Raw genomic sequence first — 27,565 nt, forward strand, 5'->3', positions numbered from 1 at the left:
AAAGTGGTCCTTAGAGAACAAGGAGTATTCTTTTGAAGGCAGCTAGATATTAAAGCCAGTTTATGCACAGAGCATTCACATATTTGACTAGTTGAAGTTAATACACAGCAAGGTTGTTCAAGTTAAATTTGCTTACACTGCACAATGAAAATAATTTAAGTGAAAACCTTTGAGAGTTGGGCCTTGTGGGAGAGCTCCTGTAGTACTGGGGTTGGATGTAGTGACCACAGGCTCTGTAACTGAAGAAAAGAGAAAAACTCTACTAAACTGTCATATTATATTGAGCTAATAGTATTAAAGCTTATCATAAAGAGATTGAGGAAGGAACACAGTGTGTCAGAAGAAGAGAATGTAGGGAAAGTAAAACATTAGTGAGAGGGTAAGAAAATTTTAGAATGTAAGCTCCAAGTAGGTCAGCAGGACTATATTGTTATACTGATAGGGATCCACAGTAATACAGTGTATTTTTAGATCTGTATTGAACAAGTTATCATAACATAGCACTACACTGAAAAGCACAATATAAAACCATCACTTAGTAAACATTCATGGGATTAACCAGTACATTGAGACTGTTATACAGACCAATACACTAGCAATTGAACTTATATAGTTGTTAAAGGGCACAGGCTCAGCATACATAAAGCCTATCTGATTTGAATGAAATTGACATATAATATAACACAGTGTCAATGTCTTTTAATTGCTCTACACAGTCTTAGAGCAAACAGAAATATAATGTATGACACATACCTGCACTGTGAAGGAATATGGGGACTGAGTGGAACATGAGACAATAGTGAGGGGATATTTAGCAATATATTCTATTATAGTGACCCTCCCTCCTTCAGGTGAAATTTTAACAGAATAATCAGTTTGTAGCCAACACCCAGCAACTAACAGACAGGCACAAAGCGGAAAAGGTTTTCTTTCATTTCCTGAATGCAGAACAATAGCATCTAGGGAGATTAAGTAACTGGTATTTGCAATGTAATTATCGGTCAAGAGAAAGGACACTGGCTAACTTAATAAGTGGTCCTTAGTGTGCAAGGAGAACTCTTTGGGAAGGGGGATAATTAAGCCAGGTCCCAGCATAGAACACACACATATTTGTCTAGTTGAGGTCAATACACAGCAAAGTTATTCAAGTTAAATTTGCTAACATTGTACAATTTCATAATTCTCAGTGTAAACATTTGAGAGTCAGGCCTTGTGGCAGAGCTCCTATAGTAATGTGGTTGGATGTAATGACCACAGGCTCTGAATTTAAATAAAAGAAAAACCCTACAAAACTGTCATATTATATGAAGGCAAAACAGTTAATACTTACTATAAAAAGATATGCAGGAAGGACCACAGTGGGTCAGGGCAACAAAAAATATGGAAAGACTAGAATGGTATCTTACTATGGTAATAAAGTTTATGAATGTAAGTTCAAAGTATGCTAGCAGGAGGTATACTGATAGGGATCCCCAGTAATACAATGTATTTGTAGAGATGTATAGAGCAAGTTATCATAACATAGCACTACACTGATAAGCACAATAAAAAAACATTACTTAGTAAGCATTCTTGGGATTAACCAGTATAAGAAAAGAGAGTTAAATATACCAAAACACTTGAAAATAATGTAGCATACTTGTTAAACAGGAACAGGCTCAACACACATAAAACTTATACAATTTGAATGAAATTAATACAAAATACAACACACTGCAAACAGAAATGAAATAACGCATGACACATACCTGCACTGTGAAGGAAGATGGTGACTGAGTGGAATAGGAGACAATAGTGAGGGGATATTTAACAAATTATTCTACTACAGTGCCCCTCCCACTCAGAGGTCAAATTATAACAGAGAGCAAAGAAATTAACAGAGAGGTACAAAGTAGAAAAGGTTTTCTTTCATTTCCTGAATGCAGAGATCTGACAGCTGCAGAGACTATGTAACTAACATATACATTGTAATTATTGGTCAAGGAAATGACAGTGGCCAACTTAGGAAGTGGTCCTTAAGAGTGCAAGGACTAATCTCTTGGAGGGAGGGGGTATTAAAAACAGTTTCCAGCACACAGCAGGCACATATTTGACTAATGTTAATACACAGCAAGTCTCTTCAAGTTAAATTTGCTTACATCGTAAAATGACAAAATTGTCATTGAAAACATTGGGGAATTGGGCCTCATGGCACAGCTCCTGCAGTACTGAGGTTGGATATAGTGACTACAGGCTATTGTAGAATGGCAAAATTCTCAGTGGAAACATTTGGGAGTTGGGCCTTGTGGCAGTGCTAATGCATCTGTTTCAGATGTAGTGAACACAGATTACTGTACAATGACTCAACAGACTGGTGATGATCGGCATTACACGAAATATCTGATCCTTACACAAATATACCTGAAACATTGTTATGATTGATCTGAGATGATTACCCACCCCCACTGGGAACTAATCTGTGAGTTTGAACACTATTTCCTACATTGGGAGAGTTATCAGATTTCCAAACTGGAATATCAGAAATCAAATAATAGAACAAAAAAAAAGACCGAAGGAGGTATTTGGAAAAAGTCGACATCTCAGAGATGTCGACTTTATCGAAAATACCACACTTCCGGTCAACAACAAAGAACATTTTTGCCGCATGTGGGGGGCTGCACCCCCCACTTATATATACAAACTATGAGATCGCACTACAGTGAAAGAAGGTACATTTCCTGATCCCCACTATAGTGCGATCTGCACTGAAAATTTTGAAATTCACAACAGTGAATGCTGGAGTGCATTCGCTGTTGTGCATTTCAGCATTTTTTCTTCTTCTTTTCTAATGTCGAATTGGGCGTTTGGATTTATGAAACTTGAGCGAAGTCCACTTACCCTTTTCATAGAAAACAATATGATATATATGTATTTACACACATTGACATCCCTATCTATATCTATATTTTATCATTCTACTACATATATATATATATATATATATATATATATATATATATATATATATGGGCATATATATATATCTATGGGCCTACTAAATAAGATCGACACACACACATGTTGACATTTGTATATTGACAAAAAATGCTGAGAATGCAAATGTTGACATGTCAATGGACATCCCCCGGAATATATATATATATATATATATATATATATATATATATATATATATATATATATATATATATATATATATATATATATATACATATATGTATATACACACACACACACACACACACACACACACACACACACACACACACACACACACACACACCTATATATACTAACTCTGAAATTTCATAATAATGTGGAAAAGGCATATTCCCCATAGTCTTGCACAATTGTCAGCCATTTGCTTAGTTGACCAAATTGTGTTGACTAAATAGATGTCAGTTATAAGCAGTTATAAGGAAATTCAACCACATATGGTGGTGCCATATGTGTGTGTGTGTGTGTGTGTGTGTGTGTGTGTGTGTGTGTGTGTGTGTGTGTGTGTGTGTATGTCCTGAGCATCCTTAATTACCATGCCCCCATAAGACTTTCCAGAACCAAAGCGCAACCCTCCCCATGGCTACAGAAAACCACTAAGTCAGAAAGAAAAAACAGGAATAAAGCCTGGGAGCACTGGCGCAAAACCAAAACCCCCTCAACTAGACAGAAATTCCTAGAACTACTCAATAGAGTCAAAAAGCTAATAAAACAGGACAAATTCCAATACTACCAGTCCACCCTAGACTCCTCCCAATACAGCCCCAAACAATTCTGGTCCTCCATAAACTCCATCCTCCACCCAGGTAAAGTCAGTACCCCTCCTCCTAACATCCCTCACTCCTCAGAAAATATTGCTACCTCATTCAACATACACTTCACACAAACCATACTATCACTAGCTAAACAACACAACCCCCCTCCCCTCCAACCCACACCTACAACTAGTAATCTCCCCACTGCCTTCTCTTTTTCTCCTGTACCTACCTCCAACATAAAAAACTCTTAACTAAACTTAAGCCCACCAAATTAGCAGCAGACAACCTCCCAAGTGAATACCTACAAATTGCAGCTGATGCTCTGGCCTACCCAGTATCCATCTTGATTAACCGATCTCTGTCAGAAAGTTACGTTCCCACACTGTGGAAAGTATCACATATAATTCCCCTCCACAAAGGCAATCACATATAATTCCCCTCCCCTCCGCAGAACTAACCAATTACCACCACATAGCTATTCTCTCTCCACTCTCCAAAATACTAGAGAGATGCATACACTCTCAGGTCTCAGACTACCTCCTTACTAACAACCTCCTTTCCAATACTCAGCATGGTTTCTGACCAAACCATAGCACCATCACTGCCTTACTCTCCTTTACTAACACTATCCTTCAGCATAAAAACAATGGCTATCTCTCCTCTGCTACTTTCCTAGACCTATCTAAAGCATTTGACATGGTCCCACACAAACAACTTATCTCTGTCCTCAATAACCTATCCTACTCTCAATCAGTCACCAACTGGTTTCAGAGTTACCTGTCTGACCACCAACAATCCATTGTATGGCAGAATGACATATCTCCCCAACTACCTGTCTCCATAGGGGTTCTCCAAGGATCCATCCTTGGACCCCTACTCTTCTCTGTTTTCACCAATAATCTAGCCTCTGCTACCAAACATGGCACACTCATGTAATACGCAGATGACTCAACCATCATCTGATCAGCCCAGTCCCTACACAAACTGCAAAAGGTCACACAGGAAACCTTTTCCTCTGCTGAATCTTGGTTATCCGATGCCCAGTTAATACTCAACCCAAACAAAACTAAACTACTCATCTTCCAACCCACCAAACATACACAAAAAAACTCACTTTAACATCACAGCAAAAGACAACACCACTATATACCCAATTGAACACACCAAATTGCTAGGAGTGGAAATAGACAATAAACTAAAATTTGACATTCACATATCCATGACCATAAAAAACGTCCACAATAAACTGGGAGCGTTATACAGAAATAAGCAACTTCTCACCAAAGCAGCAAAGATTTCAATAGCAAATTCCCACATTATCTCCACCCTACTTTATGCCTCTCCAATATATACTAACCTAAGGCAATGCAATCTATACAAGCTAGAGACCTGCTACAACAAAATCTCCAAATTTGCCACAGGGACATCCTACCGTAGTCACCATTGTCTCTCACTTGCTGAACTGGACTGGCTTGAACTCCCTCACCTCCTTCAATGGTATCAACTCTCACTCGCTCACAAACTAGTAAACCATCCACTAAATGACCCATCCATCCAGAATCTACTCCAACCCTATCTCACCACCAGACTACTAAGATACAGCATCAAAAATCACTTGCAGATCACTAAAGCCAATAACTCTGCTGGTGAAGCACTATTCTCTTGCACCATAGCCAAATTATGGAACTCCCTCCCACCCACAATTACCGCCGTACCATCATGCACCCACTTCAAAACTTTACTAAAAGCGCACCTAAAAACATGCTGGCTATGCCCTTGCAACTCCCACTCTAAAATCACCCACCCCATCCAACCACTACTACCTTTCTTTCCACTCCACTAACTACCTTGATTATAGCAAGCTCAGATGCTCATAAGCCTAGTACTTATTATACAGCAGGAACTTCTTATTGTAACATTTGCTAATGTCTGTTTTGTACTTCACAGATAAAGATTCTAGTTGTCTACTGATGTACTATGTTCTTCATCTGTAAATATGTTGTAAGTAATTGCTATGTTATATTGTTAATCGCTATGTATTCCAATGTAACTACTGTTTGTTTATTTTAACTGTGGAGCTTTTCTCCCCGGGCCTCCGCTGAAAATGGGCATACGTCCAGTCGGACAATCTCGGTCAACAAATGTAAAAATAAAATAAATAAATGTATAAATATATATATGTATATGCATGTATGTATATTTACTGTGTAGATTTGTAATGGTTTTCTTCAGCTTTTGCGAGGTTTCAGATATCATACCTTTTTTTGGGGGGGGGGGGTTAGGAGTAGCTTATGGCTGTTTATCCAAGAATTAAGGGAGTGGAGCTAAGACTGAAGTTGGATTTGAATAGTTCAGTATGAGTGATTGGATTGAAGGCTAACCCTGTCATCAGTATAAAGAGTGATGGAAAATTTAGGGAGGTCAGAGTGCAGTTTGTTAATGAAGATTAAAAACAACAGTAGGGTAAGTATGTAGCCTTTGTGCTCTCCTTTGGTAAGGGGGCTTCAGGTAATATGGATGAAACAATTTTGACTCATAAATACCTATTTTTTTTAAAAAAGTGGAAGCATGTGACAGTGTTGGATCTGTCTTCAATTTCTTGGAGGGAGTGAAGGAGGAGGAAGGAGGTGGTCAATAAAATCAAAAGTTCAGGTTTTATATTGTGCAGGTATATAGGCATATGGAGGAAAATAAATGTATGACTGAAGAGGAGGTGGTTGTGAAAATGTGCAAGATCTCAACATAGTGGCTACTGTACACAAATGAGTGTTTGAGTTAATCTTAAGTAAGGGACAGATTTTGTGTTGTGCCTATTAGGTGTTGTGTCTGTTCTTGGTCCTTTTGTCTGATACAGAGGTACTGCTAGGGAAAGCAGGGTTTAATAATGTAATGTGCAGGGTTAGTGTTAGGGGCAGAGGTAGTGTTATGGTCAGTACACATGAGTAAGGTGGTGCAGGTGGTGAACTGAAAGGTATTGCTGAACTTGGCAGAGCCCTGAAAATGAAATAAGAACAAACAAAACAGTATTTTTGCAGGGGGCAAGACCCCCCCCCCACACACACACACACACACTATTTATATACACCAACCAAGAGATCACACAACAGTGGGGAAAAGGACAATGTCTCTTTCCCCACTGAATGCTGATCTCAGCAAAACACACACACTGCACAAAAACAGACAGTGTGAGTGGTACAAATGAATTCACTTACATTGAAAAAAAAGTCATCCTGCAAATAGTTGAACACTTTGCAGGACTTAAATATTTTTTATCTAATGCGGTAAAGTGAAATTCAACTTAAACGGGATCAACAGTATAAATGTAACCCTGCCTATCTCTCTATTTATAAACTGCGGTGTGGGGCTTGCCCACATATGTGACTGTGTATGTGTGTGTGTGTGTGTGTGTGTGTGTGTGTGTGTGTGTGTGTGTGTGTGTGTGTGTGTGTGTGTGTGTGTGTGGGGGGGGGGGTGTCCAAAAAGTGATTTTTGTGTTTTGCAGTTTTGTGAGTATCACAACTTTGTGTACCAAATTGCAAAGATTGTAGATTTTGTGAGTTGGAATAATATGTGTTTATTAAACAAGAAGCAGTTTTCTTTTAACCAGGACAGTCTTTATGCAACAAATCATACCTTTTCTTAGTTCCATATTTAAAAAACAAACAAACAAGTGGGAGGTTGGCATAATGATTAAGGTGTTTACCTTACAGCTGCAAGGTGCAGGGTTTGACTCTCATATGAGGTAATTGACTTGGCTTAAAATAGTCCACAAGGGCAGTTAGCCTAGTACTTATCTATGAATCTATTTGAATAAAATAATCCATAGTGGATTATTGACAAACATCCCCTCAAAAACTCTTAACCAATAAATCTAATGCAATGATTTGCCGAAGCAGGTATACAAATCATAAAATTATATTTAGCAAACTAACATTGCAGGTCTTTATACTCATTTTAGTAAGCAGATAGTTCAACTAGGTCATCTACTTCTTTTCCCAATCATAGCATCTCTGAAAATTCTATCAAAGCTAGTTCATACTGTATGGTGGTTTGCATCTTATAAAATATAAAAAACATAAGACTTAGGAAATTGCTCTAAATATAAAACAAAAGTCCTACCATTCTAGCCTTAAGACGTATTATTGTTAGTATTCAGGTCCTGAATCAAATAACCCACCAAGAGTTCCAATCTAATTTATTAATATGGAGAGGAAACCAAGCAGAATACCTGTATGTATATTGTATAAACAGATCACTTCAGTGATCAGGTAACTTCTTCCATCTGGCGAAAGGGAAGCTAATGATGAAAGGGGAAATGAGCATTATCCATTTGGCGTATTAGTGGCTATACTGTTCTGTTACTTCTAAATTAAAAAATGGGATCTTTATGATCTGGTAAAGAGAGTCATGTCAATCATTGACAGGCTTCTATTACTGTCGACCACATAGACTGAATTACAGGACGGAGTCATATCAAGTGAGCACAGTCTGTACAAAGCCAGTAACAAATGGTGGATATTATTTGTCTCTTACAAAGTTTTACAAGGTGGTGGTATCATCTGTCCACTAGTCTGAGCACTGTAAACATCCTTATAGTAGACAAGTATGGAAACAAGCTATATTTAAGGAAAAATAGTTGAGTAGATCCTACAGATGGCATATCTTTGGTTGGGGTCCAGTTTTCTAAGAGAGATGTTACTCCTGTGGGATAAATTAGAATAAATTATTTGTATAGGTAGCTGAGTTTTAAGCTGCCCCTATAGGTATAGATGTTAATATCATATTGTCTAAGTACCTTAAGACATTCGTACTGTTTGATTTTCTCTACGATTTTATTTTTCTAAACATAATCTTATGTTTGTTAAGGATTGCCACCAAAATAGTTTATTATTTTGGAAATAATTTTTCAGCTGAGTAAAATACTTGATCACATGTTTATTTAGGTCTCATATATCTAGTAGAGACAAACAATCCTGTCTGGGTGCATGCTTTCTAGTACTGTGGGTCCCACTCCAAAACTTTGGTTTCTGGCTTACTCAGCCTTTTCCAAAGTGTGCCTTTATTTGGTAAGTTACCCCATTTCAGAAATTTGCTAATCATCCTGTTTTCCCATCCTCCTAGATCCTGAATTTTATTTACATTTATGACACCTTTGTGTTGTCCTGTGGACTCAATCATAGCGGTCTGTATATTATAGCATAAAAGGCAAGGGTGTGATGCAGCCCAAGTAAAACTCACAGAGACTATTTTTTTAGAAAGCTGTATTTGTAAATGTCTCATCAAGTGAAATATCTTGGCAGAGCTGGATCATGGTCAAATGGACCAGTCCCCCCCCCCACAGAAATTCTGGTGTCCCATTATGTGACTCTCTTTCCACAGTTACCATAAACACTGTCAGTGTCCAGACTATTTTCTTCTTTCCTTTTGAAATGAAGGCAGAGATATGGATTTAATTTAAAACTTTTAAATTACATATCATTCGTTGACTAGTTTAGTCCCACTAGGCTAGTATCATCTTTTATGGGGAGACTCTTAATGATATTTATACTACTAGGGGAAACTGGGTCAGGGCATTGAGAATCTTCCCTTACTCTTTTTGACAGCACAGGTGAATGTAAAAGATCTCACAATATCTACCATTAATGCAGACAAATGAGCCCCTGGTATAATATGTCATCCAAAGGATGACACACTCAGGAATGCAACACCCCCACCTTCTTAAAGTACACTGCAGTATCAGCAATCCATCGACACGGTGAGGGAGTAGAACCCACAGCCTTCTGTATCAAAGGCAAGTATGCTACCACCTGTATTACACACACCTCATTCAAGCTCTATAAAACAAACAAATTGATAGACATTTACTAAACAAAACATTTGCACATTGAAAACAGTCAACATGAGGAACAGTAAACTTATGTTTACTTGAAGCTCACATTCCTTGAAAATGCACTGAAACTCACATTCACTGAAAATGCAACCACCCTCGTAGTTTTGAAGTTTTTTTTCCATTAAGCAGTGAAACAAAATGTATGAAGTGATGAAAGACAATTGAGCAGTCTGGTAGCTGGAATACATGATTAAACTTGTGCTAAGGTACAGGGCTTCAGTCTGAGTAAGTTAATTAACCTGCTATCCCTAACTGGGGCATTACACACAGACACATGCATATGCACACACACACACACACACACACACACACACACACACACACACACACACACACACACACACACACACACACACACACACACAGACACACATGCACACACATGCACACACACACCTCTCTTTCAAAGGATGGTGTGGCTACAAGAGTCCATGCTGAAGGCTCCCCTTATCTCCCAGTTCATAACAGAATAGGATGGTAGCAAGTTCCAAACATGAGTTTGAGAATCTAATCCCTTGTGTGCATCTATTCTTCTACAAAGGATAGCTCATGTCAGCCTTAAAAAATGTATGTTTGAGAATTTAAATCCTATGTGTGTATGATACACGCACAGATGCAGAGTGCATGCATTGTAAAGATGCACACACAGACCAAGTACATCCTTAAAAAAGAAATGTAATTGTATTTCAATTAATTAAAATTAAATGATGTAGCAGTCAGTGGGCCCCTTCCCGAGCCAGTGAGTACTAAGCAACTGCCTAGGTCACCTAATGCTGCATCCAGCTCTGTACTTTAGGCAGTATAAACATTTTAATAGCTTGCACTTTTGTTAAGAATGGTATGAAGGGTTTTTTCTGACATGTAAATTTTTTGGTAGTTGTGCTCTAAGATGTGGGCTGGATTGGTTGTTATTTTCATCCCCAAGTACATACATTCTGTTACTTAATTCCACTGGTGATCTGGCTATACTTGATGCAAAACTAAATTAGCTCGGGGTGATTATGTTTTCTGGGTGTTGATTTGAAGCCCTCTGAAGGGTTTTAAATATCTGAAAGCTTCTACTACTGTCAAAATGTATGTTTATCTTAGAAATCCGCACCATGAAATCCTCTGCAAACCATGTAGATGGTGAGTTTTCCCTACATGGTAGACCTATCTTGATGTGGGACAGATTTTTATTTAGGAATTGTATATATACTTCCTTTAGTAATATAAAAGGTAAAGGAGAAAATGGGTAATCCTGTCTCAGTCCCCTACATATTTACTAATGTTAAAAGAATACCATTTGAGTATATCTGTGCCTTGGGGTTTTGTAAAGTAAATTACACTTTTAAGATAAATGAGCTGGGAAATCCAAGCTGTTTCAGCAGTATCCAGGAATTCTCCCAGTTTACTGAGTTAAATGTTTTTTTTTTTAAAGTTAATAAATATTGGATTCCTAATTCGGAATGTGCACATCCATTCATGTTCTAGTAAGATCAGGACTATCTGTAATATGTTTCATAAATCCTTGCTGGCAAGGGGAGATTAGACTAGACATTATATTACAAATCCTATCTCCAAGAATGCCATCTAGAATTTTGGTTTCTAATTGCAATAGTGGAAATCAGTCTATTGTTGCTTGTAAGTGTTCTATCCTTATTAGGCTTGGGGAGCATTAGAACCTTTGTTACTAAAGATTCATGTGGGAGGCACCCTACTCTCTCAAATTCATTTAGCAGATTGAGAAGATGATTAATAGAAGGTTTTTTAAAACGTTTATAGAAGTCTGGTGTGAGATCACCAACCCCCAGGGCTTTCCCAAGGTATAAAATATCCATTGCTAAGCTAATTTCTTAAAATAATAAAGGTTTCTCTGATTTTATCATCATATGCAGTGACAATGTCTTTAATACAACATGGTCCAGCAAGCTCTGTAGTTCTTTGTGGTCCATCTGGGTTATCTGAACATTTGTTTCAAAGTAATTGTTAACTAATATGCCATTGATCTCTCGAGCATTCATTATGAATGTGTTTAGTTGTTCATTTAACAGGTTTGTAATAGTTAAGTCTCTTCTTCTGTCCTCCAGCCTCCTTGCAATTCATTTCTGTGATGTAAAACCTTGTTGTTAGTACAATGCTTTGTATCTAACTCATTTTTTCCTGTGTCGTTTGATAATGTAAGTGAATTAGCAATATTTTCTTGTTATTGATTTCAGTTCTATTAATTTATCCCTGGTGTTATTGTGTTTAAAATCCTGTTCTGACTGCCTTACTTTGACCTCAGCCTCATATGTGACTCTCCCTTTCTCTAATTTGACTTCTGTTTTAGTTTCTACACTATACGTCACACCAATAGCTTGAACATTATCCTTTAAAATCAAAACTGGCACTTGGTTGGATGCTCTGCAGGACCAATGCAGCATTATCCAGCATTCTAGGTTCCTCCGGAACTGATTATCTTTATATATCAAGGGGTCATATCTCCATTGGGTAAGGGGGCTGTTTGGTTAGTTGGAGTTTTAGAGATAATGCAATATTGTATGACCAAATCGTGGGTTGTATTTCTGTCTCTGAGACATTCCTAATTAGTATGCAAGATAGTAGCCAGAGGTCAATTCTCTAAGCAATAACTATAGAGGGGGTTGCAAAAGTACAGTCCTGTTCTTTGGGGTGGAAAATGTTTTATGCATCTACTAAGCCAAGTTCACTAATCATCATGTTTAAACAAGCTGATGTTCTGTTAATTTGTGACACTCCCATTGATGCCTTGTCTATAGTTGGTCAATTACAGTGTTGAAGTCCACCCCCATAAGAATAAAATCTGCATACTATTTAAGCATCAGAATATTGTGATACAATTGTAAGAATGAGGCAAAGCCACCACTGTTGGGATCACAAAACTTACTATAAGGATTTTATCTACTTCTGTATTAGCTACAAGTGTGCACCATCTTCCATGCTTGTCTCTGCTCTTTTTTTCCTTATACCATCCTAGTATTGCATGTACCATAATACCATCTCCTCTCTTGGCTGACTTGCACAAGGTCAGCATACCCCATCCATGCTATGCCTTCAGCACAATGTGGTTCTGTTTCATCTGTAGCTTAGTTCCCTGAAGGCATACTAACTTAGCTTTAATTTGTTTTGTATAGTCAAACAGTGCTTTTTTTTCCATTGAGTAGAGAGTCTAACATTCAAATTTATGCAAGCTACACCAGCATAAGAATTATTGTTAAATGTGTTGTTTATCACGGAAATTTCTTTATTTGTGAACTTCCTGGTGTCCTTGGAAGTGGGTTGGTTAGTGGAGTGGTAGGTAAAGAGTAATAAGTTGTAAGATTCATATTACAATGGTATAAGAATGTCAAGAACCGAGACTCAATGGGTGGTTATATTAACAACCTGAAGCAAAAGGTGGACAGTTCTTGTCCTGTCTATACATCCTTATGTCAAACAATGGTAAAAACACATTTAAACTATTTAAATTCTTATACCTATAATTACAGATACAATACAAAACCTATAATATTTCTATCTGAGAATGTTGTATTATGAAGTCTTCTCATAGTTTTATGCTTGAGTGTATAAACACAAATCCATGTTCCACGTCATTACAAACACTACTTTAAGGCATGTTGTGTAAGGTTGTTATTGGCCTGGGTATATTATATTGAGAGGTGGGTGGCTGTGAGCCTTTACATTCCCATTTATGGTTGTAAATGATTCTGTTGAAATGACAGGTGCTGAGGACTGGTCACCTTAAGAGTTCCTGTCAGTATAGGAGAACACATTAATCTTCCCAACCCAGTAGCATATGGTATGCGTTGTACTCTGTGAGAAAACTACATTGTCTTAATCAGATTTAGGATGTAGAGTTACTGGCCCTTAATTGAAACTACTGATGGTCAGAGGGAATTTGATGGTCATTCCATTACTTCATTCCTTAGGAGGAAGGGAAGGAGGGAGGTAGCATCTTTTGAGCCTTGAAAAATAGAAGTTTGAAGGTTCACTCTATAGTCCCATGATGCTTCAATGGATTCCACTTCAGAGATTTCAATTTCTGAGTTGAACACATCCATATCATATTTATATCCAAATTAATGGGGCAAATCTATTGTAATTTTGGGGAAAATTATTAGCTGATGGTGCTGAGAGTTTAACCCTTGAGGAATGTGTTGCGTTCCTCAGATTTTCATTTAGGGCATAACCTTTTGTTGGTGAAGGAGTTGTCCATCTTTTTCTTTTCTTTAACTTAGAGATTAGGGAAGGCTGATCAGTTTGAATCATTATTTCAGAGTAGAGCTTTCTTTTAACATCCTTATTCAATGAAAAGAATGTCTCTACCTGTAATACTGAGAAAGATTTGGTACTGACCACCCATGTAGAATAGCAGAGAATTGAATGAGCTGATGAGGGTATTTTCTGCTTCTCATGTTGGGGTTGTTCTGTGTGCCCTTTCTATCACTGGACTGAACTCCCTTCCCAAAATCTTTTTTAGCTTTTTTCAGTAAAATTTGTAGCATCATTGCCTTCAATATTTTCTGATAGACCTATTATATGTATGTTGTTTTTTCTTTCTCTGTTTTCAAAGTAATCTCTTCTGAAATATAATCTTGCACAAGCTGAGCTTAATTGGACTGTGCTTACCTCCATTTAGTTTATATAGTCCTGACTGTTATCAATTTCTTTGTAGTGAGGTGAGAAGTTCCTGAAAGTGTTTTCAATGGGTTTCATATTTATAGGTAGTAACCTTGACATGGGGTCTATATCACTTGCCAACACCAACCATATAGTCAAGAAGTGTCAGCAGAGGTTTCACCTCCTGAGAAAGCTCAATAATGCCAGGCTCCCACTGTCTGCTCTTACCACTTTTTACAGGGGAGCTATCGAGAGCATCCTCACTAGCAACTTCATACCATGATTCAGCAGCTGCACAGCTGCTGAGAAGAAACTACAGAGGGTGGTGAGGGTGGCTGAGAAAATCTTGGGCATAAACCTCTTCTATTCAGGAGCTTTTCTTTACAAGAGCAAGAAAGAACATATAAAATACTTGGTGATTCGGCCCATTCGGCCCACAACTGGTTCTCACAACATGTGTCTGGAGGGAGGTATTGCAGCATCCACTGTAGGAGTATCAGATTCAGGAACAGTTTGTATCCTACAGCTGTGAGACTTATTAATACAGACACCAACCATAATACCTGTTACACTGAAGCCTCTTTTTTTCATTTAATCCTGCTGCTCTGCCTTACTATTATGCAATATGATGGCTATACTGAGTCATGTCTAAGGTTAACAAGTGCAATATGCTTACTAAACAGCTGCTATTCACTAGTCTCTATTTATTCTCTATTTTAACAGTGCTGGGGTTGGTGGTGGGTATTTATTTATTATTTATCACTGGATAATGGGTATTGAATGTGTTTATGTAATGTGAGCTACCTCTTGCCTGTCATACGTGTTATTTTCTTTCTTATGTTATTCTTTGATACTGCTGTATCTACATTATTTGCACTGCATTTCTCCATGAGCTGACATTTGTAATTTTGTTTAGGCTGCACTTGTGTGGTCCTAAATGACAATAACGTTTCTTTGAATCTTTGAATCTTTGTAGAAACTAGAGTTTTAGTCCTAGTAAAGTAATTAAAATTACAGAAAAATCTGGACCTCCTCATTTAGACTTGATACGGAAAGACATTATTACACTTACAGGCACCACTGATCCCAACACCTTCTCTTTTGAAAAGTGATTAGCTGGAAATTCTAGCACAGAGCCTTCTTAACCATTGACAAATTATCAAGATGTGTCTTGGTTCAACAGTTCACTGCTGGAGATGCCTGCAGTAACAAAAGCCTGATTGTGATCATGACCTGTGCTGAATGTAGGATCAGGCCCTATGAGGATTACTAAATCCAGATGTAAACAAAAATGGTTTAACAGTAAATTCAGGCCCAAACAATACATGTTACTAGATCAAATGTTGGTCTAATTAATGGTAAATTACACTGGGTATTGTAATTAGAATCATTAGGATCAGGCACTGTGAGCTGGCCTTTTACTTGTCGGGAAGTTCCATTCGCTGTAGACTGCATAGCAACTATGAATGACAGTTTTTGTAATTTAAACTGTCCATGTTAAGAGGAAAACAATTTTACTAGTCAGCTGAAAGAAAATACTACATTTAGATAATATTAACCATGCAATATTTATGTTGTTTAGAAGAATGTTATGAGAAGTGGCATTGAATGTTTACTATGCATTAATTTTTGTTTCTGTGACACATTCATAATAATGTGACAGACTACCAAGACACCTGTGAAATATTATATTTCCCAAAGTGCTTTGCACCTTCCACTTTCTCCATCTTCCTCCCTTCCCACCATTATCCTAGTCAATCGCATGCTAATAACAGCAGTAAACACTTTTCTTAAGTAGTTTTATGAACAAGGTTATCAAACATATTGAAAGCAATAGGAGGGAAAATAGCACCATGAAATTGTTTTAATAAAAAGTAACAGTACCAGAATTAATTCTGGAAACAAAATCCGTAAAACCCAGGGAATTTTTTATCTTATTTTTAAATATAAGAAAAAAGAAAGCAGAATATTTGGATGGGGTGGTGTAAGTGGGGCAACTCAGGTAGAAAATTATGTCACTGTCATCTTACGAAGAGTTTGTGAAAGCCTACCTATAGCACTGTTTGAATTTCTGTAGATTATACTTTTGAATACAGATAAACAAGACTAAGGTCCTGCAAAGGAGGGCAAGCAAATAATAAACTTTCTGTGATATAAGGAGCATGAATAGAGAAATTTAAGGAACCAAGTTTATGTATCATGTAAGGAAGAAGAAATATGAGAGGTGGAATACATGATCATTTAAAATATTTAAAGGTAGTTGTTATGGTGGTAGAGGACCATATATTCCACAAAAAAGACCAAAGATATTGTCCAGAATATGGAAATGAAGTGAACAATTCAGTAATCACATGAGAAAGTACTTTTTCAGGACCAGCCTTGCAGAAGAAGAGGTAATGCAGCAAAAATGTTAGGGAAAGATGAAGGACACATGGATATAAATCACTCTTTAATTAGGACCAAGAAAAAAATAGACTATTAACTGATCAAAAACAGTTGATTTATGCTACAAAATTTAGTACAGTGACTTTCTGTTTTCATCTTGTTGCTAATATAATTGCTCTGCTAGCTCTGAACAGCAATGAATGGCAGTGCATGTCCAAGTGGAATTTGCTCTCTATATAATTTTAGTAAATGCACTTCTCTAGTTAACAATAAACAATAAATACTAAACTACTGATACACCACTTCTGGTACTCATTTTAGTACTGTATGTTCCTTTAAATGGATGCTAACATGTTTTCAGCTTACATTAGCATTTCAGAATCCTTTTTACTCTTTGATTCACATTTTTGCATATATTAATGCAATCCATTGCGACACAGCCCTTTTTTTCCCTAATTTTGCTCATGTGGTTTGGGTGTCACAACAACAGTGAAAATCATCCAGAGCCAACGTTCACCAACCAGGTGGATAACCCTTCCATGTTTGTTCTTCCATACCACATGCATGCATGCACACTTACACCTGTGGCCAGTTTATTTATCTGATTCACATACTGCATGTTTATGGAATGTGGGAACTAAGCCACAAGGGAAGACATGCAGACACTGCACAGAAAGCATCCCAACCAAGAACTGAATCAATGAACTTCTTGCTGTGAGACAGCAATGTTACCTGCTCCACCACTGTGCCACCCAATGCTGATTTAATATTAATGCATATTTCAAGAGCTTAAACATCAGCACTGAATTATTCCTATGTTCTTTCAAGATGAGGTTTAATAGTGATGACTTAAGACTGATTGATGAAATGACTCATTTTTTCATGTTTTGCTTCTTCTTTAGATATTGATGAATGCTCAGGGAAAATTAATAACCACTCTTCATGCCAGCACTATTGTCATAATTACCCAGGGGGATTCAGATGTTCCTGTTCCCCAGGGTACAGACTGGCAAGTGATAAAAGAAGCTGCGAACACTTTCTCAAAAATGGTAGGTGACTGACATGATGTTTTGAAAGTTTTGTTCCAATAATGGATATATGAAACAAATGCAGAGTACAGACTATTATTCTAAAAGAACCATGATGGCTAAAAAGCATTAAAAAGTTATTTTTAAGCATTTCAATCGTCTTTGCAGTTCCTGTCTTGGTTTAAGTGGTTAGTATTATTTTATAGTGTGTTTTACCCCTAATGCACCTGATGGGGGCTATCACAGTGATGTGATATCGCATTTTAACTGAAAGATGTCACTTCAACAACCAGACTCATGTTTTGGCATACCTTTCCTTCTAGAAGCTTTCTCCATTCACTTTCATGAGCATGTTTTCTGAGCTACTGCTTTCTCTGAGAAAATTAGCAGGAAGCTTATGCACAATTTTTTTCAAAATGACTCAATCTGTGTTTCTTGCTGTCTTCTAAACAGGCATTAACTGACCTTTTTACTTCATCTACTGAGAGTTGCAAAATTAGCACGTTTTTCTTTATTGCCAAAGCAGAGAAAAAAATATTCATTGAACAACAGTCAATGACTTATATGGTAAATGAACCATCAAAACAAGTTTGCATACTAAATAAATAATATATATGAAACTCTTCTGATTTATACACATTTTGCAATTTTTTACATGCTCTAGTTAGGTGCATGTATACATAAAAAGGTGCATATAACTAGGTTATTATAAAGGAAGAAATGAGGAATGAAGCAGCCTTAATGGTGTATGTTTGCTACATGTGTTTTGTCATTGGCAGTATATCTAGGTACTAAAAGTTTTAATAAAAGGACAGATATAAAGATCTTTGCTCTCAGAGAGCATTTTTAAGTTTACCATATCTCCTTATAAAACACTGCAAGCCTTTTATGGTTAACTGATCCAGTGATTTCCATTTGGAAGCTATGTATAGTCTTATAACAACTGACAGCTGAAGGGGATATATTTTCTGAGCGTGTATTAACTTTAAATTATCCTGGTATTCCCCATATATCAATATGAGGCTATAATTCTATGAGTGGTAAATTAGCTTGTTTTGTGATGAGTAACATTTTACAGCTGAAATAACTGCTCCCTGTTTGTTCATTATGTCTGACAGATGTCTATGTTTTCCTGTCTTTCTTGCCTGAGATGCCCAGTCAGATATGAGTAACAACTCAGATTAACAGAGATGGCCTGTGTCTGCACAACTGACTTGTATCTTTGACTTGGATTTCCTGCCCTTACTTCATAGGAATCCCCAGTAGTGTGCTCGCATTCCCCTCAGCAAACGTTTTATCTGTGTCCTGGCCAACCTCTAGTAGACCAAAGGCTGTCCAGTTGCCCTGCACTGTGAAATCCTGCATCGATGGAACGCTAAAGTGATTTCAGATAAACTAGTTTCCCTCAGCAAAAGTTTTATCTGTGTCCTGGCCAACCTCCAATAAACCAAAGGCTGTCCAGTATCCCTGCACTGTGAGACCCTGCATCAGTGTAACGCTAAAGTGCTTTCAGCTAAACTAGTTCCCCTCAGCAGAAGTTTTATCTGTGTCCTGGCCAAGCTTCAATAAACCAAAGGCTGTCCAGTATCCCTGCACTGTGAGACCCTGCATCAGTGTAACACTAAAGTGCTTTCAGCTAAACTAGTTCCCCTCAGCAGAAGTTTTATCTGTGTCCTGGCCAAGCTTCAATAAACCAAAGGCTGTTTGGCTGCCCTGCATTCCTGCATTCCTGCATCAGTGGAATGCTAAAGTACCTTCAGCTAAACTAGTGTATGTTAGAGTTTATTTAATCTGTCCTCTAAACTGAAGAAATGTTTGCTATAGCCTTTTACTGTAAGTGTGCACACTACTGCCCCCCCCCCCCCATTTCTATTCCTATTGTACTCGGTCAGTTATTTAAAACTACTTGCTTTCTATTGTAGAAGGTTTACCTATGTACCCGCAGCCCGTAGTTGTAAAGTTTTCCATATAGAAGTGGAGGTTCTTGTCACCACACTGTCAGAGCAGTAGCACAACATTTCTAAGACCATGATACTCTGACTTGGAATTGACTGAGCATGGTTTTCCTGATTGTTTTCTTGGAAGCTGGCCTGGTTGGGTTTTCTGGCTCACAACATTGTATTACTTTGTGTCTATCCCCCTACCCCACCTTGAATATGCATTCCTCCCTCCCACTCCTACTCCATTTCAGAGGTATCAAAAACCTGGCAAAGAAAGGCACCATCTTTGACTTAGCTTTCCTGCCCTTGCTTCACAGGAATCCCCAGTAGTGTGCTCGCATGCAAGTACTACCTGGTATTGTTTTTGTTGGAGATCCTTATTGCTATTTTGTAAAGATTCACACATGGTCTGTTTTTTTTCATGCATATTTTAGTTGGTAACAGCTCTATATGGTCAGTTATATTCTGGACCTATATTTCAAAGTGTTTTTGTTTTTTGCTTTACTCCACTTGCCCTGCATATGAACCCTTTGTTATGCCGGTATGGAATTATACTCATAGTATATTGTGACTTTAAATAACAGGTACATTGCTGCTTTATTCACTAATGTGAATATTGTCGCCTGCTATCTGTACATTTAGATCAGTAACCTATTTGGTAATTAGAATAGAACTTACTAAAACCTCCGAGGGATGCAAGAGACTCTGTGTTCCTGTATAATACCACTGTTGTTATTCCTGACTTTTAGTGGAGAATGCAAACTTGTTTGTGGCATCTTAGTAGTTAATGTTTCTTTTCATACCCTTTATAACAATACATAATAATGTAGTGTATGTAATAATAGACTGATATCAACTGCAGTTACCTTTAGTTTTTTTCTCTGCTTTCCTTGCATGTGTGTTCCTCAAAGAATTGTGCTGTTTCTTACAAGGTATGCTGCCCCTCCCCTGCATCCTATGTCTTCTTAGATACTTAGTAATCAGAGTGTTGTAAAACTTCAGACCTAATACTTACCTACCTTGTCTTTTTATTTCCAGTCCCCTCAGCAAAGATTTATCTTTGTCCTGGTCACCCTCCAATAAACCAAAAACTGTCTGGTTGCCCTGTACTGTGAAACCCTGCATCGGTGGAACAGTGAAGTGCTTTCAGCTAAAGTGGTGTATATTAGAGTTGTATTTAATCTATTCTCTAAACTGAAGACATTTATGCTATAGCCTTTTACTGTAAGCGTGCACACTACTGGTCCCCCCCCCCCCATTTCTCTTCCTATTGTACTTCTAGGTCAATTACTTATAACTACTTTCTTTCTCTTGGAGAAGGTTTAACACCCCATACTTGTAATGTTTTCCATATAGAAGTGGTGGTCCTTTTCACAACACTGTACTAGATTAGTAGCACAAAATTTCTAGTTGTTAGGAAGATACCACAATACACTGACATGGAATTGACTGATCTTGGTTTTCCTGGTTGTTTTCTTGGAAGCTGGCCTGGTTCAGTTTTCTGGCTCTTCCTGCTCTGTTCGGCCTTACTGCACTCTGGCTCACTCTGCTCCCCTACCCTACTTCCATTCTCACTGACCCCTGAGATCATTTCCTTTATAGATAACTCTGCTTTGCCCCACCTTCACACTATCCAATAGACAACCCCACTCCTCTACTCATACCCCACATCACCATTAATGGTAACTCCCACTCCCCTCCCCTCCTGAGCCTTAAATGCTAATAACTGTTTCAGTTACTCACGTAATAAAACTCCTTCAATCAATCCTCATTTCTTCTACTAACCTTAATTAAATTCTTTACTTTTTAATCCTTTCTGACCTGAAACTAAATCATGGCTATACCTTTCAAAACTCTATTTCTCTCCCTCCTTTTTCTAATTCTTTTCTCACTTCTAACCACTTACCATAGTCTTCAGTTGCTTACCACCCCTTCTCCCACACTCTCTTATCCCACCATCCACCATACAAATAACTACTCCACCCCTATTGCCCTCTCTCTTTAACCATTCCACTATATAATTTCACAAGTTCAAGGTATTGTACATACCGAATGCCCAATCTTTCATCAAAACAAAACATCAGTTCCTTTGGAAATGTTTCTTCCTACAAATACTTCAAATACTTCAAAGGACAATACTATTCTTAAAAGGTGATATTCACCCCAAACCAGGCTGTTGCCAACAGCACTCTAGCCATGCTTATACAGCACCCCCTTTCAACTGCCTCACAATTTACTCATTATGATCACAAGCCTCCAAAAATCTATCTTTTTTGTTAGTGAATATACAAAGCAGTGTCAGTAAAAGCACCCTCCTTCACGCCTGGATTTCTCAATATAATCCAGATGTACTTGCCCTATCTGAAATATGGCTAAAACCTCATATTACAAACTGTGAAATTCTCCTACCTGGTTATAATATTCTTGGACTGGATTGAAGTAAAAAAAAAAGGTGGAAGAATAGATATACTCTACTCTGACCAGCTCTCTCTCTCTCCCCTTTCAGTAGCTATCCCTGATTTCTACCCTGCTGAAATACTTATAGCAACCTGTAACCTAAATCAACACAAAAAAATGTGCCATTGCAGTGATCTATATACCCCCAGGTAAAAACATCCCCATACTCAGTTTCTTTCTTGGATTTCTATATCCATTCCCTATGAAACCATCAACCTTGGGGATATGAATATTAACTAGAACCTTGTTAATACTGCCACCTCTAGCTACTCTATAAACCTTTATGGCTTTACCCAGCTGATCACCTGGTCCATGCACTGTCAAAAAAATTCCCAGAATGGCTTGGTCATTGACTGGATATTAGTACCCAACACCTAGTGCTATCATAACCCTTCCACCCTACCTAATTCCCTTAGTTAACACCTCCCTACCTCAGTAGTAAGACACTCTCTCATTCATAATAAAAGCCACCAATACAAAGAGTCTCGTAACCTTAAAAACTACAACCCTGTCACCCTAAACAAATTACTGTCCACTGTAAACTGGTCATTCCTAAACACATTACTCCTTGATGAGGCTGTCCAAAGCTTCAACAATATATTCTTAGACACACTTAACACCCTGGCTCCCAGTAGAAAAATTAGGCTAAAATGTAATCATCCACTATGGCAAACCGAACAACTCAATCTCTTAAGAACAACAGAGACAGTGCCTGGAGATCATAGAAAAAAGTGACAACTCAGCTTTCCACCTGAGCTTACATAAACAGTTTTGCAACCAAACAAAAATGCAGGTCCTACTGGACAAAAAAAATTTTATCAAGAATCCATGAGCAACCCACATTCCCACCTAAAGAAATTCTGGCACTCAATAAACAAATTACTGTCTCCAGGGAACCCCTCTTCATCAAACCCCTTCCCTAACATATCTTCTAGAGAAACTGCAACTCTACTTAATAAATGTTTCATTGAAACAATAGAAAAACATACTAAACCAGAGACTCTCGATATTGACTCCACCTCCCACCTCAGCTCTTCCCTCGTTCTCCCTAGTGCCCATAGCAACTTTCCATCAGCCGACAAACTCCCTCCATTACTTCTCAAACATGCAGCCAGATCTGTAGCATACCCTTTATCTATACTTATCAATAGATCCAGCCAGAAAAATACAGTACCAGATATCTGGAAAAAAATCTTCACATACCCCCCTGCACAAGGAAGGAAATTCTACAGAACCCTCAAATTACAGGTCTGTTACCATATTATCTCCCTTATCCAAGATACTGGAAAAATGTATACATAGACAAATACTAAACCACCTCTCACAGGCAAACCTAATTACACCCACACAGTACGGTTTCCAACCATCGCCCAGTGCTACCACTGCCCTCCTATCTTTCACATACAACATTGCCCAAGCCAGACATAATAATAAACTTGTATCAGCTCTGTTCCTTGCCTTATCTGAAGCATTTGATACTGTTTCCCATCCTCTTAAACTTTCCAACCTACAACTCTCTACCTCCACTACCTCCTGGTTTAACAGCTACCTCTCAAACAAATAGTCTGTCAGATGGCAAACATTCTTTACTCCTTGCTGTCTTATTAAGACTGGGGTTCCTCAGGGTTCCTTCCTGGCCCCCCTGATTTTAATATATTTACAAATAACCTCCATGTCTCCTGTCCCCACTCTACCTTAATACGGTATACAGATGATTCCACAATTATTAATACCACTGACAATGTACAAAATCTCCACTCTGTCACTCAACAATCTCTGCACCTAGTAGAACAATGGCTAACTGAAAACAAACTGCTTTTCAACCCCCAAAAGACCAGGCTTCTTCTTTTCCTTCTAAGAAACCTCACTCCAGCTAAAGAAAACGTCACCATCTCATCCTTAGATAATACAATTATCGCCGCCAACTCAGACACCAAATTGCTTGGCGTTACTATAGATGACCAATTAAAATTTGACCTACATATCTTAAACTGTATCAAAAAGTCCAAACAAAAACTAGGTCTTCTGTACCACAACAACAAATATATAGCTAACAAATCTAGACCTACACCAGCTTAAACATTTATTCTACCATCCCTGCTGTACGCTGCTTCCATACTTACTAACCTCCAAAATAATCTCTTAACCAAACTAGAAACCACCTATAACAAGATAACCATATTCACAGTCAGTAATAGCTACAAATCCCATCATTGTATATCCCTGAAAAGCGTAAGATGGCCTGAGCGCCCCCACATGCTTCAGATATTACAACTACAAATTGCACATAGCATCTTGAATAGTCCCAACCCCTGCCCTGCCCTTACATCCATACTTACAACCTGTACACCCAATCTTAACCTCAGAAGCACACAACAAAACCTACTTCAGGTGACCAATCCAAACAAAAATATTGGAAAAATACTTTACAGTCATTCAATTGCATACTCATGGAACAAACTTCCAATGTCCCTTCGCTCCGCTACCAAAAGTGGTGAATTCAAAAAGCAATTAAAATTAATTTCCAACATGCTTGGATCTGTACTTGTCAGGAAATAACCTAATGAATTTTTATTCTTCTCTCAATTAACATTTCCGCCTGGTATTTCCTATCTAAACTGTCTACACATATTACTCTCTCTGCAGTTAGTACCCATGCTATTAAATGCATCATCTTTGACGTACTATGTCATGATGTTACCCTGAATTGTATATTACATATTAGAAAATAATTTTTATTTGAAGGCATTGCTATATTTCCTTGTATATAACTTAATGCTAACCGAATTTCTCAAACATATTGCTACTGCATTCTCAAAATACTGTACTTTTGCCTTGTAGATATTCCTGTTATATATTTCTCTTTCTCTGTTTTTGTACTATTAAGTATCTTACCACTCAAATTGTTAGTTTTTTATTTTTTTATTTTTGCTACTTTCCTGAAGCTTTTCTCCTTGGGTATCAGGTGAAAAAGGGCTGTCTGGGCCCAGTTGGACTAACCTGGTTAACAAATGTAAAAATAAAATAAATAAATACATCTCTAGAGCAGTAGTTTCTGTATGGTTCAATGCAGCAAAGATCTGACTAAGTCTGTATTCTCAGACTGACAAATTTTTATGGAATTTATGGAGGGAAATGATAGGCCTCAAAGACCTTGTAGTGTGGACTTTTCTTAGCCAAAAGTTGGAAATGTAGTGGACAGTAAAATATAACAGTGTAAAATAATTGTGAATGAGGTAATTCAGAACTTTATGTATATCTAACATGGCATGTACAGAGGAGGCTGACCAACATACAAATGAAACAGAAGCTGAGAAACAGTTACAGCATGCTTTATATATGATATTATAAGAACCATTTTACATACAGAATAGCTTTGGGATGAGGAGTATTTATATGTTTTTTTCTAAATATGTTATTAAAAATATTACTAATAATACACATTGTCAGGGCACATAATATTACATTCTGCTCTACAGTAGTCTTAACAAAATGTACACAAATAGAAAGACTGGATTTTGCAGAACAGGCAAATGCTTCATTTCATTTTCTTTGTCAGCACTGAGATAACATTGAAAACTCTCATTATGGCAGATGGTATTGTGCAGATATAGTGAAAATAATGATATTATTCACCCCTTGCCATCATCTGATTACCTTGCCTTTAAAGGACTCTGTCTGCCCTTCCCTGTGTTCCATAGTCACTCTATACAAGTCTATTTTAGATCTTCATTCACTTATCCTATTTTATTAGTTTCCCTCATCCTATTAAAACTGATCTTCATCCCACCTAACACCACATGTCAATAAAACATTATCATTTCAGTCTATTCCCAACATCTGTTACTTCATCCCATTCTCCAGACCAAAGTAATCTGCTTTCTGATTGCCTCCTGTCATCATCTTATCATTTATTTGACATTTGTTGAAAATGTTAGTCCAACTGAGCCAAAGCCCTTTTTCAGCGAAGGCCTGGGGAGAAAAGCTCAAGTATTACAAACATATAGAGTAGTAAATATAATGATAGAGTAAGATACAAAAAGCATAAAGCAAATCATGACGTTCATTGTTTACATATAGAAAATATATACAAACTTAAACCACTGAATCAAGCAGTACAGTCTCTGTAATTGTGGGTCAATTAGATATATGTGGAATACCCTTACAGGAATAGGAAAGGCTAATATGAGGTTTACTTAATTACAACTCAGATAGGAATAAGCTATAGGTTTCATTAGACAAGTAGTAGTAGAAAGTTGAAGAGCCAAAGACTAGACAGGAGAGTAAATAAGGGGGGGTTGGTGAGAGTTGTAGGAGGAATGGTCATGGAGGCTAATTACATTGACAGATCCAAGTACTGTTTAGAAAGGTTTTGATAGCAGTCTTGAGTTTTGTGGGTGAGTAATATTCCTGATATCTAGAGGAAGTTTATTACAAGATTGGGCAGGGGAGTAGCTGTATAGGTTTTGCCTTATTTTGCTTTTGGCTTGTAGATCTTCATCTACCAATCTGTTTATCTACATTGCATCCTCATCTTTTACTCATACATCAAAATTAATGCATCATTGATTTGTTAAGGGCTTTATTGATGTCAACAGCAAAAAATGGTGTTTCCATGTATAACCTTAAATCTTTCACTCATCCTGTTGATAATATTACCTCCAGGTTTTCCATTCTGCTGCAGCAATTACTCTGCCCCTTACTCCCACCAGAGAGAAATACAACCCATAGGGAACCATCTAGCATATATTTCTGCCAATTCTTCTGCTATACCACTTTCACGAGCTAACAAATTTCTCAATCTCCTGAAGCAGTCATCATTTAAGCAGATATTTCACGCTCCTTCCCTGCTACTGCTAGCTTTCTTTACTCTCATCTATCAAAGACTTGGTGGTGTCATGTATCACTTATGCACTATTCATATCTGTAATGCCAACTCATCAAAGGCAGGTGATGGACATATGCAGTAGGACGTACCCTGAAAAGAAGTTGTACAGTATATAAAAATATATAATGAAATTTTGATGATAATCATAAAAATAATTATTGGGCAAAACTATGGTGGTGGCTATGTATATAACAAGTAATATCTCAAACATTGTATTTCTTTCTAAAAGTTTCAGGGAATTATACTTAGGTACTTCACTTAAGGATGTCATTCCAGCTTGAGGATTTATACATAACGCAGTATTATATTTTGTTGGGTCATTTTACCCATCCATGTAGAGAGATATTTTTACATCCTTTCACTGACAGAAAAATGTAACTTATAGACAGAAATATAATCCTGTACCAGGACCAAATCCAACACTAGATGATCTAGGCAGTTGCCTAGGGCCTGATAGTGGTGGTGGGGTGGTGCCACAACATTTAATTTTAATTAATCAATTATAAAAACAATTATTACATTTTTTCTTGACGGACCCACTCATGTCTATGGTCTGTGTATGCATCTTTGCATCTGATTTGAATTCTCAAACTCACATTTTT

General features: G+C 37.5%; 1 protein-coding gene across 2 annotated transcripts in view; it reads left to right on the forward strand.

Annotated features, from left to right (window-relative positions):
• Positions 1-27,565, forward strand: part of LOC122808712 (complement C1r subcomponent-like) — a 252,509-nt gene that overhangs the window by 96,717 nt on the left and 128,227 nt on the right. For both annotated transcript variants that reach the window (XM_044079700.1, XM_044079701.1), the window contains exon 4: positions 17,553-17,699. In XM_044079700.1, the coding sequence (XP_043935635.1) occupies positions 17,553-17,699 (147 nt within the window). The remainder of the gene's footprint in view (positions 1-17,552; positions 17,700-27,565) is intronic.

The sequence above is a fragment of the Protopterus annectens genome, chromosome 8.part0 (assembly GCF_019279795.1).
Source record: "Protopterus annectens isolate FY-2018-M chromosome 8.part0, PAN1.0, whole genome shotgun sequence".
NCBI lineage: Eukaryota > Metazoa > Chordata > Ceratodontiformes > Protopteridae > Protopterus > Protopterus annectens.